Raw genomic sequence first — 17,892 nt, forward strand, 5'->3', positions numbered from 1 at the left:
TTTAGGCTTATGGTTAACACCAGGTAATTAAAAGTAAGCACTGCTGTGGGAGTGCATTATATATTAGCTGTCCTCTTTACCTCATTAACTAGGTTTTTGCATGTTTATGGAGCTAACTTCAATTAAAAATGCCTTTTAAGTTAATGCCTAATAAGGCCTTTTAGTTATTATTTTGATATAAAGTATTACACTTTAATTGAAATTAGTATATCATAAATACCTGTGAATAATACACAAGATGAACATACTTGATTATTTGATATTTTTCCATCTAGCTTTTATACCTATGCATTGTTTTTTTTCCTATATAATATCAAAACGAAGTCTTGGGGGATTAAAAAAAAAACTTGGATTATTTACATGTTGAAAATTATATCTATACTTTTTAGCCTTATAAAGTTTCTAAGCTTCATGATTTCAAATTAGTGGTGCTTTAAAATCAGGAAACATGTTGAGTTTCCTGATTCATTTGAGGTTAAGAAAAAGTTAATTACTTTTCCACTTGAGTGCCAAATTCCTTTTTTGTATGCCTGCAGTTATATTTTATTTGTTAAATAATTAAAGATGATCGTAAATGTAAAGACTATTAAAAAGTAAGCATAAGTTTAAATGTTTAAAATGGATTATCATATTTTCATAGAACATTGTCTTGATTCTAAAATTGAAATGTGATAAATACGAACACCATTGAAGAGATTTCTTATGGAGAGAGTATTCTACATTGTATATTAAAATAGAGATAAGAAAAAAAAAATAGAGAAGAAAGTTAGTTTCCTGTTTTCTATTTTGAAATTTATGAAATTGAGTGATCTTCTGTATTTTAAAATCTATTTTCTTATTACAGAAGTGTCATCATTGCAACAAAAAAATCATCAGCCTTATCTTCTACGCTTACTACAAATATGCCTACCAATGCTGTCAGTGTTGTTTCTTCGGTAGAGTCAGCCCAAACCCCAGATGTGGGAGGAGAATCACCTGGTGAGTTTGTTATCAGTGATTTCAACAAAAAGTTTTAGATCTCATTTTAGGAAACCTTAGGATTTTTGATAAAGTTAAGAAATATTGTTAGGCATGTTATAAAACATTATGCTTTTTTTTTTATTATACTGCTGATTGTTTAATAATTTTCTGAGTAATATCAATCAAATTAAATCAAGGATTTCAATATTTTCTCCACAATGTATGACAAATTAAATGCTGCTGGTTGGATGGATGAATATATGAATGAATGATAGATTAAAATACTCTCTTCCTTTCTCGGTACGTGAGATTTGTGTAGATAGTGGTTTATATGAGAAGGTTTTGGTGACATTTGGTCTTTTATTCTGGTTATCAATTGTCAGATGTTTATATTGTATCCAGTACTTTGTTTTCTCTTCCATATTTTTCTCAATTAGCGACTCGTAAAGAGACTGCTGCCCTGAAGTATATCATCAGTCTAGCATTAGTTGTAGTAGTTTCATAACTCCTAATTTAATTTTTGCCCCTCTCTCTTTCTATATTCCTTCCAAGTGTAAAAGCCTTTTGGTGCATTTATATGGGTGTAAGATCCTAAATCCTAGAAGTTGCTTGGAAGTTTAGTGATAATACCAGGTAAACTTGAAAACTGTGTGATACTGAAATGACCAAGTTAGGACAAGGGAGATATCATTTTGTCTAGTGTTTTTCTAAATGTGCTTGTTTCATTAAAAAAAAATTAACAGCTTTGTGATATACCTCCCCACCCCAAAGGATTCATTCTTGTTACTCTAGAATGAGATTAATGAAAAATAAAAGGAATTTTGAACATCGGAAATAATATCTTTTGTTTTTCTTTTAAGACATCTCAGGCCTCCTCTCTGATGTTTTACTTTTATTTGATAAAATCATATATTTGACAAATAAGTAGTATATTTGAAAAAAATTTGTGTATATATATATATATATATCTCAGAGTTTTGCTCCTAACTTGAGTGGAGAGTACAGAATTCCCGTATGCCTTCTCCTCTCTTCCTCTTTCCCATTCTTCTGTTGTTGACATCTTGCCAACAGTATGGTACATTTGTTACCTTCATCATTGTCTTAGTGAGAAAATATAAAGGAAAATAAACGTAGAACTCCAGAATATTTTTTTTCTTCTTGTTTCATTATACTCTCATGCTTCTTTTTTACTTTGGAGAAGAAACAATTTGGCAGTCTATTTTGGGGTGGTTATGCAAATTTCTATTCTACTTCATCCAAAGCCCTTAAAAAAAAAGAACTGTGATTTTTCTAATACATCCCCATTGGCAAAAAAGGCAGAATTTACTAATACCTATGAAACTGTATACCATCATTCAAATTCAGTAATAGCGAATTCCTAATAACTTACCAGAACAAATGTAATTTCAGAGGTTCACAGTACACTGAGTAAAATATTTCATCTTTTTTTGAATACATTGCCCTTTAATTTCAATTTATGGGACAAAGTAAATAGAATTCTCTGATTGTCTTTAAATATATTTTTCAAAGTTTCAATCATGCAGTCTTCAGAAGAGATAAACAGAAAGAAAGCTGAGATACATGAGTAATATTTGATATAAAACAGTAAATTAAATTCTTTCTGAAGCCATTGTATTTTTTTTGGTAAATCCATTATAATATAAATGTTCTGCCTGAAGAACCATATGCAGAATTAGAAAATAATTTGCTACTTATTGGCAAAACCCCACAAAACCCTGTATCTAGCCCATAATATACTCTATCCCCCTATTATTAAAGTTTTGTACAATTTATGGTGGTGGTGTTTCTAAAAGTTTCAGGTTTTTCCATTTTGGGCTAGAACTTTTAGCTCTTTCCTATTCCTCCCAATTCCCCCTTATTTATTTAAAAATAATTCATTTCTTTATAAGTCATTCTCAGTGTTCTTTGTGATGATGATCTGTCTTTTTATTATTAGTAGTATTTTTTAAAAAAATTTTGAGTTTACTTTTTTATTAAATTTATTGGGGTGACATTGGTTAATAATATATATAGTTTTCAAGCGTACAGTTCAATAATAAGTCATATGTATATTGCATTGTTTGTTTACCATGCAAAATCAGATCTCCTGTCACCATATATTTGACCCTCTTTACCCTTTTTATTATTAATTTTGGTTTCTATACCCGGCTCTTCCTCTTTCTCTTTCAGTGTGGTCTTGTTGTTACTGTTACATGGTTTCTCTGTTTTAGTTTATTATTTCTGTTACATTCCATAAATTGTTACCATGAACATTACCACTTTGATGAGAAAAATCTAACCCAATCTAATGTTTTCAGTCATCCTACTTCTTACTCTCCTATAGCTCCACTTTAATGCTATTGTACCATACTTGCCTTTTTTTACCATGTTCTTTTCACTTGGAATCCAAACCCCACAAATAAAGTTGTCTGTCTGCTATCAGTATTTTTAACTGATAGATATTTGTTTTCTTTTTGATAGTTCTCTTGATTTATTTATCACTTAAAAAAATTATATTGAAGTTTATTTTTCTTCTGGTTCAGGCAAAATTAAGGATAAAATAATTTGTGAGTGAATTGGTTGTTGTAATTGCATGCTGAGCTGGGCATTTTATTCTTGCAGATCTGGGTAAGTTAGGTATTGATCTTGGATTGTTTTCTGTATATAAAGGTACAGTTAATATCTGTCTCTGAGGATCTTAAACCTTGGGATGACTTCAGTTCTGAGTAGCAACAAAAGAAGAACTGCTTAAATTCAGAGATAGATTACTAGTTAATAAAAAATATGCTTGATTTATGGTGCATCAGCAAAAATGGGGATTTTCTTGGAAGAAACAAAAATATGAGTTTTGTAGTAGAAAAGTTTAAACTGTTTTGAAATTTTTATATAAAAATGGGATTTCAAAAATTGACATGTGGTGCAATTAAAGAGAAAATAGACTTGGATTCCAGAGAAAGATTTAGAGCTTGTCAACTTTGAGGTCAAAGATTCTTCTGTCAAAACATCACCCAAATAATTTTATAATTTTGTAAGAAAATTGAAGATTTGTACATTTACATTTTAAAGCAGTGTACATTATTAAAACTATGATTAGTATACAAATTTTGATTATCATACAGATTTCAGGTTTTAGTTTGAATAATATTCCTTAGCTTCTGTAGCATTTTATTAGCAAACAGTATAATAATAACAATGGCAAATCTGTTTTAATTAGTGGTAAGAGATAGTTATCAGAGAACAAGGTATACCCTTTGTATATGCATATCAAAGAAACTAAAAGAAAACAGAATTTTTAGCAAATATTTCAAAATCTGGACATTTTAAAGTTAATCAGCAGCAAAAGTTTAATTTACCAAAATACAATATGTGTTAAGATGCCGTTCCTCTTTTTTTCAAATACACTGGTGGTTTTCTACCGTGATGCAAAGCATGTTACTGATTAGTATGTTTATTTTTCATGTTGAAAGAAAATATATGATTCTTTGCCTTACATAAGATTTGACTCAAGAGGCTTAACCCTTACTCATGCAATAAAAAGTTTGTTTTTATCAAATAAAGAGTTTTTACTGGATGTATACACTCTCCTTCTCTATACTATTCTAGAATGGGTGGAGAGAGAAGGAGTGAGTCAGAGAAAGGAATTTAAAAAATACAGTGTTTAGGAATTAAATATTGGCATTTGTTTTAATGATACTTTATTACAAAGGACATTATGATTTAGATCCTTAACAACCTTGAATAAACAATTGGCTATTCCCTGGATAGATGTTAGACAGATGATCTATATGCATTTTCCTTTTTGTTCATTTGAATGTCTGGAAAACTGTCAGTTTGAAGGAGCCAGTTTATCAGTGCAAGGATAAGGAAAAGATAAGTCGGTATCATTCCACATGTTGGCAGTAGCTTCTGCATTTATGTATGTGTGTTCATCTGTTGAAAATGTTTAATGTTAAATTAAAACAATAAATTTGTCATAAATTTATGACTTTTATCTGAGTTAAAAATATGCAGAATTCTCACAGAAATGAAGGATAACCTGGTGTGAAATTACTAATAATTTTGTTTAATTTTTTTTGTGTATTTTTTTTATAACTATAGCTTTACTTATCTTTATTAGTAAAGTGTCTTCTTATGATTTAAAAATACCACTTTGTAAAAATCCCTTTCTGCTGTAGCCTCTTTTAGGTTTGAAAATCAGCATTGCTTCTAGGGTAGTGTCAGGAAAGCATTTTCGTTAATGTTTGGTTGAGAACCACCATTGTTCTTTGTCTTTTTGAATTTTTAATATGCATTCCAGCTCATTAAAATTAGAGTCATTGAGCACAGTAAAAGCTAATTTTGTTATACATATAACTGCTTGTATCTCCACTTTTTATCAACTTTAGGAAAAGTTCAAGAAAAACTACCAATAGTTCTTTTAGAGAAAATGTCTGATATACACTAAATAAGGATGGTCTTTGAAAACTACCACCAATTAGAAAAATAAAGCTTAGAAATTTTTAATTAATCTCTGGTAATAGAAGTTGGCAGCCAACCATTGTTCAATCATATTGTCAAAAATTAAGAAAATTGCAGGTGTCATTAACTGAGGATAATGAAGTTGTTTGCTCTTCGAAGTACTTTATTGATTATTGATAGAAATAGAACTAAACTTGACTCAGAAATGCGTGATACCAAAGAGTGAAAAATTTTTTTCAACTTCACCTTGGTTTGCCCTCTAGTTTGAAATTTTACTGTGAAAAATGCAAAATTGGAAATCTATTGATGCTGAAATGGAAATTGATATAGGTACCTTATAAAGTTGTCACTATGAAGAAATGTATATTTTAACTTCATTTAAAAATTAATCCTATGCATTAAGATAAGTTCTATTCAGTTTTTAGAGTTTTATGTACATTACAGTTAGCTCTCAATTACACAGGATAGCGAAGGTGGTAAGAAGGTCAGCAATAAAAAAAAAAAAGTCAACTCTGATTATCAGAAAGGGAATGAAATGTATTGTTGAAAGAGAGGTTCACTATGGATCACTTCGTCTTGCTGTAGGACAATGTGCTCACACAAGAGGCTGGCTTAGTAATTATCCAGAAATTGATTGTGGAAGATTACTGTAATGCCCTCGCCCCAAAGCAGCCAAGCTTGTGGGGCATCAGATAGTCCAGATTTCTGGATTCTTCAGTTTAGCTAAGACTTGATCATCAGAAATGCTGATTATTGATCAGGTTGCTTTTTTGTTTCGAGTAAATTAAGAAAATACACTCAATTTTATTGTTATTCACAAAAGTGTAAATTGTTTATTCTTTAGGGCAATTTGGCAAAGTATATCATCATTTAAAGTATGTTTATTGACTTCTAGGATGTTACCTCAGGAAAATGCTCATAGATTTATGTAAGCATATATCAAAGCATATACCATAACAAAACATTATGGTAAAAAATAATTGGGAGCAACTCTAATGAACTTCCCTAAATATGACTTGGTCTGATATTTTCTCATGATTAGAAACAGATTAAACTTCTTTGGTAGAAATATTATGGAACAGAGAAGAAAAGAATCTAATTGCGTGATGCAAATTTTGATTTGTCAAAATATTGATGATGACCTCTTTTATTACTCAATTAAAGTATAACTGCCAGGTTTCTATATTGTAAAGCTACTTTTCTCTTTTTATAATTAACATGTGTTTGTGAGTACTTTGAAAATATTTAAATATCCTGTTCCTCAAATTGTTAATTTATCAGTATGGCCTCATGGCTTCCTGTTTATAATTAGTTACCATCATTATTTTGATGCTCACATTGTCTTTAATTTGGTCAATGGAAGTCCTTTCAATCTGGCTTTTGTAACATTGTGACATATCCTATTATTCCTTGGGTGTTTCCTGGCTTTCTAATAAATACAATTAGATGTTTTATATTCATTATATTTTCTTCCACAGATCTTGAATCAGTCATTTCTCATTTAGTAGAGAGTAGTATTTAGAAATCAAGATCTGAACATTAAGCGTTAGTTACTTGCTGTTCGCAGCTCTTCCCAGGGCACAGAGCTAGGGACATATATATAGGTATATATGAGAATGAAAGTATATATTTTATATACACTTTTACATAAACCTATGTTTAGTGAAACCACGAATTCACACAGATGCACTGAATTTCAAGCCATTACCTCAAAGTTCTTTTTAGTTTACTACTTACTTAAATGCCCTCCTCTCATTGTTTGGGCTCCTATACCTTGCTCTGGGTTCATACACCCCCCACCCTGGTGCACATGCTCTCCTTGATCTGCTCCAGCTGATCGCTTTCAGTCTGACGTTCAGCAAGATTTGGGGAGGGCCCTGTTGCTCTTTAAAGCACAGGGTTTTTATGTTGTCATAATGAGAAAATAACCGATTATACTTGTAACACAAGATTCCAGATTCTCAGATAAGAGCTCTAAACTTTCAAACCTGATTGCTTTTACTGCCACATTTGGAATCCTTTAGTAGTGTGTGGGGTGGGTGATGGGGATAGTTTACTATGGCTCATACTTTTGGAACCAAGCTAGAGCAGGGCTCTTAGTTCTTAGGTATACATCTTCACCCCAGGCAAATTCTTATACACAGACAATATGTTTAGATGATACAACTGTTTTTCTTCTAGTTCATGTAATCTTGACCTTGTAGATTGGCAAAATAAAGACTTTAAAAAGTTACACAATTCTTCCTTATGTAGTCTTTTACCAAACCTCAGGTTTGGTTGTGTTGCTTTCTTGATTTTATCCACTATATTTCTCACAATTGGGTCTCAACTTCCGGCTGACTATAATTGTTAAGATGCCTTTAATTATAAAATACATTGATTTTAGAGATGCTGCCATGTGGGAAAATTTATGTCTTAGCACGATGAAAAGGTTGTTATGGAATCTTCTTTTTTAAAATAATGAGCCTGCAATTGCTGTCTTTCTCTGCCTGTTTTCATCTAAATCGCTGTCATTGTCCTCCAACTAAAGACTACCAGGAGTAAACCTGTGGTTGAATAAGTTCAGTGAGGAGGAATGTACACAATGGAGAAACTTGGGGTTTCATTAATAAAAAAAATTATTGTAGGAGTTGACTTTTTATCAGGTGATTTGGAGGAAGAGTTAAGGAATTGAGGTTTTCCTCTGAATTGGATACTGTCAGGAAGCTTCAGTAATTCTATGATTAGATATTTTAATAAATATTACCTAGAAGCATGGAAAACTTGACTAAAGTTAAAGCTGTAATTTACAAAGAAACAGTCGTCATTTATATTAGGATTTGGAATGTTTGGTCATCTTTGATACTTGGATGGAATTTATGTTTTTGTCTGTTGGAACCTGATTACAGAGTGGTATTGTTTTATGTTGATTCGTCATGGTCATAACATGGCTTTGTCTGATGTTGATGTTTTATGAAATAGTTTGTATTCAGTGAGAGAACACCAAGACCTACCTTTGGGTTCTAAGCCAGCTCTTAACAACACCAGGATTGGTGGGCCTAGTTGATATTACCAGATCAGCTCCCTGCTGTCAGAGGCTACTTTTCTACCTTCTTATCTATTTCTACCATCTTTCTTTGAACATCCTCCATGAGCATTCCTTCTTCTGTCTCATGTCTTTCTGTACACACCACCTTGTCTCTTATATGTACTTCCAGTATACCCATGCCTGAAATTCTGAAAACAGATCAAAAGCATCAGACCTTTGATAGTGCATATATTCCAGGATCCATTGAACCCCTCTTCTCTCCTTGATTATCAGCTTTGCATATTCTTTGTTTGATTTACTTCACTATGTTTGCTGCCTTTCTTGGTCTATCCCTCTATAGAATTGTGATGAGATTTTAGTCTGCATTTACCTTAATACTAAGTTTACACCCTTTTAGTATATTGCTCTTAGAAACTGAAACTTCATTTCCTGAATTGCATCTGCAAGCAAGATGAGTATATCTCCTGTACTTGTACGCTCCAGGTCGTTAGGATACCATCCAACTCAGATTCCAGTGACTTTATGGTCCCTGTGTCATAGAGGGACATTTCACACTATATGTGTCCATTCTTCCTCCTTCTCCCTCATATTGGCCTTAGACATGACTCTTCCTGTTTTTTTTTTTTTTTCAGATTCTTCTCCTAGTTTAAATTTAATGACATTCTCTTATGCATTCTGATCCTTAAACAGGAACTTTATTTTTCCCCTACTCTTGAGCTTTTTAAAACTTTTCAAGCCTCAGTAAATTATCCTCCAGATTAGTCTTTTAGACTCATTTTTTCCAAGTCTTATGGCATAATGTATGTTCTTTCCATTCCTATCCATTCTTTAATTCTGACATGGGTGGTTAATTTCTTGGTGATTATTTTTCTCTTGCTAAGTAAATTTTATAAGCACAGTTATTTGCAATCATAAAGACAATGATTCTTGTTTAGGACAAAATAGTTTGAGCACTTGATACTATAAGAGGGTGAATTGGCCATTCAATGATATAGGTATACAAGAGTATTTAAGGGTATGTGAGAGTATTCATTGGAGAGTAAGATTACATGGCGAAAATTAATTTTATACAGTAGGTAGAACAAAATAGAGACATAAAATAGTAGGAAATAAAGAGAGAAGTATATACCAGGTGGGAAGATTGACCTATTGAAAAGTGAAGATGGGAATGATTAAGGGAGTAATTTCTGCAATGAACAAAAGTTGAGACCCTCTATTGTGTCAGGTTCTCTAGGCTCTATAGATAGATGGATACAATGATGAGGTAGGTCTCTGCTTTTAAAAAGATTATAGTAGGATGGACATTTATTTAAAAATGCAGTTGAAATGCAGTGTGACTAATGTAATAGTAGATTATATACTCATTACAGTGAAGATACAAATGAGGGAATATAAATTCTGCTTGAATCATTTAAGAAAAGTTTCTCAGGTGTTCACTGGGTTGTGTTTGCTAGACTAGACTCAAAAACAGTTAGGGTATAGCAGAAGTTGGTGACTGAGTAAGGACAGTTTTCATGGTAAATGGAGGTAATACTTATTTAAAGCTAAATTTGGAATTAGCCATTATTGTTTTTTGCTTTAATTAATGTTTCTACTTATAAATCTCAATTACCACTTGACATTGAACAGAAAGGATTGCAACCCCATTTTACTTAGAATTCACTATTCTATTACCTCTTCATCTAATGGACGGAAGAATTGGCTGGTGTGATAATAGAACGTGTAACTGAGGTTTATATAGTAAATGATTCAAGAAAAACCTTGTTAACTGGTAGATTTTAATGTTATCGAAATTATAATGGGCATTTAATAATGCATTATAATATATTTTTTGTTGACTTGATATAAAGATATCCCTTTTGTTTGAACCTTTGTATCTAAAACTAGAAAATTCCTTTAAATGATTATTATTTTTTTATAGGTAGTAGATCATCTAGTGCAAAATTACCTTCAGTTCCAGAAGTTGGTTCAGTTCCACAAGACCAAGTTTCAAATATGAGGTATTCACGCTGCAAACTTGGACATGTGTGATTTAGTCCTTTTGATGACTCTTTAAACTGTCTACCTACAGTTCTTTTTTTTAAACTTTCTTTTGTCTCTGTTTTTAGAAACTTACATGGCTTTTAGATGCATAGGAATATTTTAAGAGTTCCTTTTAAAAGATTATGAGATGTAAAAGTTTCATGGGAAGTGTCTGTTTGTGATTAATAAATGCTATATGCATACAAATATGTAATTACACAGATAAGAGCTTATGGCTCTGTGTTTCATATGATTATAAACTGAAAGTTTAAAATTTCTTATTCCTCTTTCATAAGTAAAATGCTGAAATAAAAAGTTAAAGCCAGTCAACCAAAGCCATAGTGATACTGAATTGTAGATAGTTACTGTCATTTAACCTGTTTAATTTGTAACATGCAATTCAGATTCTCACCTGGAATTCTGTGAATACTCCCACCACTAGAGCCCTTGTGGCCAGAGTTCTTCATCCTCCTTACCACAGCTGGAGAATCCATAGCACTCCACAAACACAGGCACTTAGGTACTGCGAGTGTTAGGCTTGCAGTTGGAGTGCCGTCCAGGGGTAAGAGGGTCTGTGAGATAAATAGAGAGGAATAGTATTAAGGGTAGCAGCTGGCATGAGATGGTCAGTGACAGCAGAAATTTCTAGTACCTTGCCAGTTGATAGTTTCAGTAGCAATTTGTTGGTAGTATGAATAAGAAATGCTTTTGATGTGAATAGTAGATAAGTAGTGGCTGTTTGTGTATGTGTTTGGTTTATAAATTAAAAACTGAAAATGTGGATACCTCTGAATTCCTGAAATGTGGGGGCTTTTTTCAACTCATTAAATATATTTTTATATGTGTTAAATGTGTTTTTGTGTATATGCATATATGTACAAATATACATATGGTCACACAGACATATATTAATGTATATATTGAAATCATTATAAATGTGCCAATAAAGTGTACTGTTTTCAAATGGAAAGTTGTTCAGATTGCATTAGAAATTGTTATATAGAATTAGATGTAAATGAAAAAGAACATGAACTGATCCTTTCTGTTTATAAACATTGATTGAGTCTCTACTGTATGCTGCAGCTGAAAACTTAGAAATGAAGACATAGTTCTTCAACTCAGAGTGCTGATGGTTTAGTGATGAATAGGCAAATTTGATAAAGACTTTAGATAGTTTGTTTGGGTTATAGGGGCTAAAACTGAGTGCTCTGAACACCCTAGTTAAAATGTCCAATAAGAGCTGATGCTTGCAGTGGGTGTTAACCAGGTTGTCAGGGTGGAGGTCAAAATATAGAGAACAGAATCAAAAGGATGTTCCAGGCAGAGAGAAGGGTATGCGTAGCAATAATGAGTCTTCAGGTAGTTTTTAATTTTTCACACAATTTTACATTTCTGTGGGAACCCATTTTAAAAACCAGGAAATTGATAAAAATCTAATGTATAGTTGGAGTAACTTAACATCTTTATGCTAGTATTACAGAGAGACTTGAACATGCTTTGGAAAAGGCAGCTCCTCTTCTGCGAGAGATTTTTGTGGATTTTGCACCTTTTCTTTCTCGAACACTTTTGGGTAGCCATGGACAAGAACTGCTTATAGAAGGAACAAGTAAGTGATTTTTCTTTATTTCACTACGTGTGTGTGTGTGTGTTTAAATTTCAAGTTTAAAAAGTTAGATGGCTATTAAGAGATACATAGACTTTTATATTAGGTTTTTTTCAGCTTTTGACACAGCTTCTCATAAGAGTGTTTTAAAAAATATGTCACGTCTCATTCTAATATGTTCATTTTTTATTAGTGATTTGGATGAAGCAGAAAATTATGTATTGAACCGAAGAGCTAAGAATTTTTTTTCTTAACACATTAAAATTAACTATAAGACTAGAGAATTGGAGAGGCTAGTGTTACAATAATTAGTGGGGCATTTACCTGGGGTTTTACTTGAACTTAAGATCCATATAAACAACAGTGTATTGCTGCATATTAAGAAAATGAGGAATGTATTATTACTCCCTATTAGTAGAATTCTTTTTGTAAACAAGTAGAAATAACAGTAATATTGTACTCTATCCTGCTTACATTATACATAGATTACTGGGTGTTTCCTAGGTTGTATACTTTGAAATTGTGTCGAATGAGATAATATGCAGAGGTAGGTTGCTAAGTGGATTGGAAACCATGGAATGGAAATATGGAATGGATGAGAAGTATTTATATGAACCTTAAAATATGGAATGGATGAGAACTATTGGGACTTTTAATTTTACATCCGGAACTTGCTGTGTAGTGAGTGTCTTCAGTTATTAAAGAGAGTAACTCAACCAAGGGAAAGCAGACTTACCCTGAATTTCCTCAGACATTAAATATTAGGTCAAGGAAGAAAAACTTTTTACACAGTTCTATTTAAGAGCTTAGCAGACTGACTTCAAAATACCAGTCTTCATCCCTGAACTAGAATTTTTTAAGGAGAAACTAGAGGACTTTCATCATTGATAATGTAGAATTAATTTTGCATTCAAAAGTGTTTGGACTAGATGTTTTACTAGATGTTTGCTAAATCTGGCTTGTCTGTATCCATGGTTAATGGTTTAGGACAAGACACTTTTATTCTCTTAAAGCTAAAAAAATCATGGGAGAGCATAGTTATCTGTACTCCAGTCTCTTTAAATATTAACTTACAGCTTTAGTTATTGTAATATTTAGTTATTGTAAATCCTAGGTGATCTCCTAAGGATTTTGTTAAAAGTTGTTTTGCCTTTCTTCTTGTAGAAATAGGGATATTATAGAAATGCAAGTTATCGTTAGGTTAATAGTTTATCTTATCTCTGTTTTAACTATGGGATATTAGCACTTTATTTGACCTTTAAAATATCTATATGTTTATAAGTAATAAGCTTAAGGTAAAATAGGAATTTCATTATCATTTCTGCTATAGATGTATATAGAGTTGATGATGAGTGAGCTCATTTTCATACAGTCAAATAGTAGTAGCATTATATTTATTTAAAAAGAAAGTTCAGGTTTTAGAAATAATTAAGTTTAGGCTGAAAATTTATTTCGTCTGCTGAAGGATATAATTTATTTAGCCCTAGACTAGTTGATATAATGAAGTAATACAATTTGAAAAGAATTGAATTGAAAATCAAAGGACTTTTTCCTAATTTATACTTCACGTATCAAACACATATCACAAGTGACAATTTATGATCTATATTTTATTTCAACTGTAAAATGAATGTATTAATTATATAGTCTCTTGATGTAGCATTGCAGCTTTTTAGTTGCTCTTTGAATTTTAGAATAGATCCAACAAAATAGGATCACCTTAGGTACTCAGCAGTGTTTAACTTGCCAATTCTAGATCACTTAACAAAATTTTAGAGTCAGTTTTTTACTGATAAATTCAGATAAAATGATAAGGAAGGCGATGCATCATCGCTCAATTATAAACTTGATCAGTTCCTATTCGTTGGACAGTGTTCATAAAAATAGAAAACAAATCTAAGAGTTTTTATGAAACTTATGTATTTTAAGTTTTGAGTAATTTTTGGGGTGGTGGTTTTATACATTGTAAAACAAAAGTGTTGAGTGGAGGTGATTGCAGCATGAGACTGTACAAAAAACATTGGACTAAAAGGCAAGAGACTTTGGTTTTAATTCTGCCCTTGCCAATGACTAGCTGTGTGACCAGGCAGTGGAAAAGTTATTACTTTTAATTAAAAAAAAATTTTAAAAATTTAAATTAATATTTAAAATATTAATAAAATGCAATATCAATTTATTATTACCAATTTATTATTACCCAAGTCATCTTTGTTTTGCCAAAATTGTTTGTTACTGTATTCATCTCCCCTCTTTTTGCTTTAGTATTTAAAACAATGCCAGGCATCATGTTGATTCATCTGTAAATAATTTATAATCCATGTAAAAAAAGATATTTTCTTATATCATAATTGCTGCTGTTATACCTAGTAATATTAATAATAGTTTTTAAATGTCATCTAATACTCAGTTCACTTTCATCTTTATTTAAAATATGTTTTATAATTTTTTTTTTTTTCTAATTAAGATACAAACAAAATCAATGTATTTTATTTGGTTATGTCTCTTAAGTATCATTAATGTCAAATAGTTTCCCCCTATTCCTCTGTTTTTATGGTATTGACCTGTTGAAGAAACCTGGTTAGTTGTTCTATAGAATGTTACATATTGTGGCATTCTGTGACCATTGCTTTTTGGTGATGTCAGTTAATAATTTATCCTGTGTATTTTCTAATGACTTGAGGTTAGATTTAAAAGTTAATTAGATGTAATGCTTCTCAATTTAAGTGATAATAACCCTCATTTTCAAGTAGTTATAATCCTTTATAAGGATTGATTTTTATTTTATTTTTTTAAGAGATCTTCCTAAAACAAAAAGAGAATTAAGTTTATCTTAAAATTGTCATATGTGAGTTCATTGGACACTTTTTATAGATCTAAAATTTATAATGGGGTATTCTTATCTTAATTTCCCTATGTCTTAAAATATTTTTCTGTTTCATCATTACTTATCAATTATTCCTAACTATATACTAAAGACTAAAATAATAAAACAAGAATACTAGAATTGCTTCTAGAATCATGGTGCAATAGGAAACAAGTCACGATTCTTGGATCACCCTCATTTTTCTTATGGCATTTCCCAAAGTACTGCATCAGATTTTAAGAAGGTATACATTTGTTTTCTCAGTGGAGAAAAAACTGGTATTTGGGGAGGGCAAAAATATCTTAGATATTACAGTGGTTTGTGACCATGGTAGAAATTTGCTACAGTACATCTATACAGTAAGTCTTTAGAATTAAAATTTCATGGGGGCACAATTAAGAAAAAAAGGTCCCAAAATGGCTCCTTAGGGGGGAGCAATAATGAAAAAAAAGTTGAAAAATATTGTATAAAAGAAATCTGTGGATGCCATCTTTGTGGTCTTATTTTTAGCTGTCATTAAATATAGTTAAGAATTCAGAAATTTTCATTTTCTGCCAATATTGAATGGTAAGGTGAGAACAATTGACATGAGGAAACATGCTGCAATTATTAGACTATCTGAGGATGAATTTAAAGAGACAGGGAATAGTACTCATAAATTTTACCAAACTCAAGAATTCATTAGTGGATAGTATATTTCTGTGGACAAAAAGGAAATTGGTTTTCTCAGCAGATCATTCAACAGGAAGGAGTTTATTCTACAAAATTTATACAGTGTTTTGTGACAAGAATCTGAAACATCTCATTTTTACCAAAATGGCATGTAACACTGTCCTTCCATTGTTTGTGATCATTTTGCACCACAGTTTACTTGGTACAGTTTCTAAGAGAATAAAAACTAAAGGCAGATGGGTGCATACACAAAGGTGATTGTAAGGAAAAGTTCATATAGAAATGAAAAAATTCATTGGATTGAGCATTCTAAATGGTGTTTGTAAATCTAAAAAATAAAATATTTTGCAATTCTGGAGCAAAGAAGATGGCTGGCCTCTCTTCAACAAAATTTTGAATTATCCAACTTTTCCAGAGTAATGCATGCAATAATGTAAGTTTAAGCAGAAGGACAAGAATTAACAATAAACTAGAACTTATTAGGAATTTATTCGGAACTTGAAATTAATATTCACAAGATGGATATCATGTTAACAGATTCATGAGGAACAGTTGTTTAGAAAGGACATTGCTGATACAGGATAAATACAAATACGTTCAAACCCAGGAAAATATGGAATAAGAATTTGAGTTTATCATGCTTAAATTGTTATTAAAACTCCTAGTAATTATCACCATCCTCTTATCTTTCTGTAAATTATTTAAGTGACTTAAATATATATTTTTTAAGAAAGGGCTGTTAAGTTCCACTTGCTAAATGGTTATGACAGTTTTTTATGGTATACTTGGAAGATTAGATAGATCAGTGGGTTCAGGTGTTGCTAGGTTGATATCTGGTAAATCATTTAATATTTCTGAGTTTAGCAGTAAGGAGAAACAGTGATAATGGAGGTGAGATAAATAGTTGCTGGTGAAGAAATTGTAGTGGTCTTTCGTCATGAAACTCCAAAAGAGCGTAACACTCTTGCTTTGGTATCTTGGATTTATCTTTTTCGAGGAGACTAAAATTTTGTATCTTTGAAAAACCAACCTAAAATAAAACCAAACTGAACCTGACTATTATTCTGGGAGGCCTTTAGAGAAGTCAGATTATGGGCTCTTCAGATCTCTAAGTCTTGTTCACTTTCTGCTAATTGGGACAATAATAGAGAGAGGGAAGGAAGGAAGAGAGAGAAAGAGACAGACAGAGAATGGAAAATGATACTTCTGCAATAACTTACAAATTTACTCCAAGTGTTATTTTACAGCCTTCCTTTGGATAATTCTAAGAGTCTGAATGTAAATCTGAAGACAGATTTACTGGTTTATAATTCATTTCTTGCTTTTTCATACATGTAACCAGTGTCACCCAAAAGCAAAAGTTTGGGTCAGAAATAGAAATGTGATTATGTTGTGCAATCTTATACCAAGTCCCTTATTGGGATTATCTCTTGTTTATGTACTCCCAAGATTATATATTTGTGTTTAGGCAGGGAGCTAAATTTGAGAGGTCTAATATAAGGTATCTTTTGTCCTGTAAAGCTCTTTTAAAATTTAACATACCATCTATCTATAATACCCCACTCCAAAAACATATGAATTGTTCTAAGGAAACTATGAAATGTTATTTGACGTTTACTATCATTTAACATGCAACTCATTGATCAGTGGATATATTTTTTCTGAGTCTTCACATCCATCTAGGTAACATCAATCCTCTTCTGATTTGCTAACCTTTATTACTGAGAAATAAGTATAATGTTTCTTAAGTAAAAATATAATGTTTCTTAAGTATATAAGTATTGAGCTATCCTGTCATATGTTGTAAAGGGGACAAAAGTGCACCTATGAATCTTTCTAACTTTGGATGTCTCAAGACACTTTTTATCATCAGTGTTCTTTGTCTGAGTGGATAGAAAAGGCTGTACCAGATCATGGCCCAAATTCTTCACCAAAAAGGAAAGCTGGTGTGAATCTGGTTGCTCTAGAATAGAGCAATAAGGAATAATGACCTAATTGTTGAAAGATCTGAATTTACTTGCTGGAAATAGTTGCTTTTTGAAGTTGAAGTATATAGAACTTCCTATAGGTGGGTTACATTTTATGAAAAAGTGACAAGTTTTCAGACCAAAGGGCTTCAGCAGAGGGCCACACGAGCAATAAGAGATGGAGTATTACTGTGCCTTTTCTTTCAGCCATGGCAATGGCCTGAGAAACTGTGTTCATTTTACCTTTATAGAAACTACAGTTTAGTCTAGTTAATGACCTACTTGCCTAATGAAACATGTACATGTTCTGTAGCTTATT

General features: G+C 31.6%; 1 protein-coding gene across 5 annotated transcripts in view; it reads left to right on the forward strand.

Moving 5' to 3' along the window:
* The window catches only part of LRBA (LPS responsive beige-like anchor protein), a 549,008-nt gene that overhangs the window by 130,578 nt on the left and 400,538 nt on the right, over positions 1-17,892 (forward strand). For all 5 annotated transcript variants that reach the window (XM_039875986.1, XM_039875985.1, XM_039875984.1 and 2 more), the window contains 3 exons: positions 845-978; positions 10,368-10,446; positions 11,941-12,074. In XM_039875986.1, coding sequence (XP_039731920.1) covers positions 845-978; positions 10,368-10,446; positions 11,941-12,074 — 347 coding nt within the window. The remainder of the gene's footprint in view (positions 1-844; positions 979-10,367; positions 10,447-11,940; positions 12,075-17,892) is intronic.

This window comes from Pteropus medius, unplaced genomic scaffold, assembly GCF_902729225.1.
Source record: "Pteropus medius unplaced genomic scaffold, Ma_sr-lr_union100, whole genome shotgun sequence".
NCBI lineage: Eukaryota > Metazoa > Chordata > Mammalia > Chiroptera > Pteropodidae > Pteropus > Pteropus medius.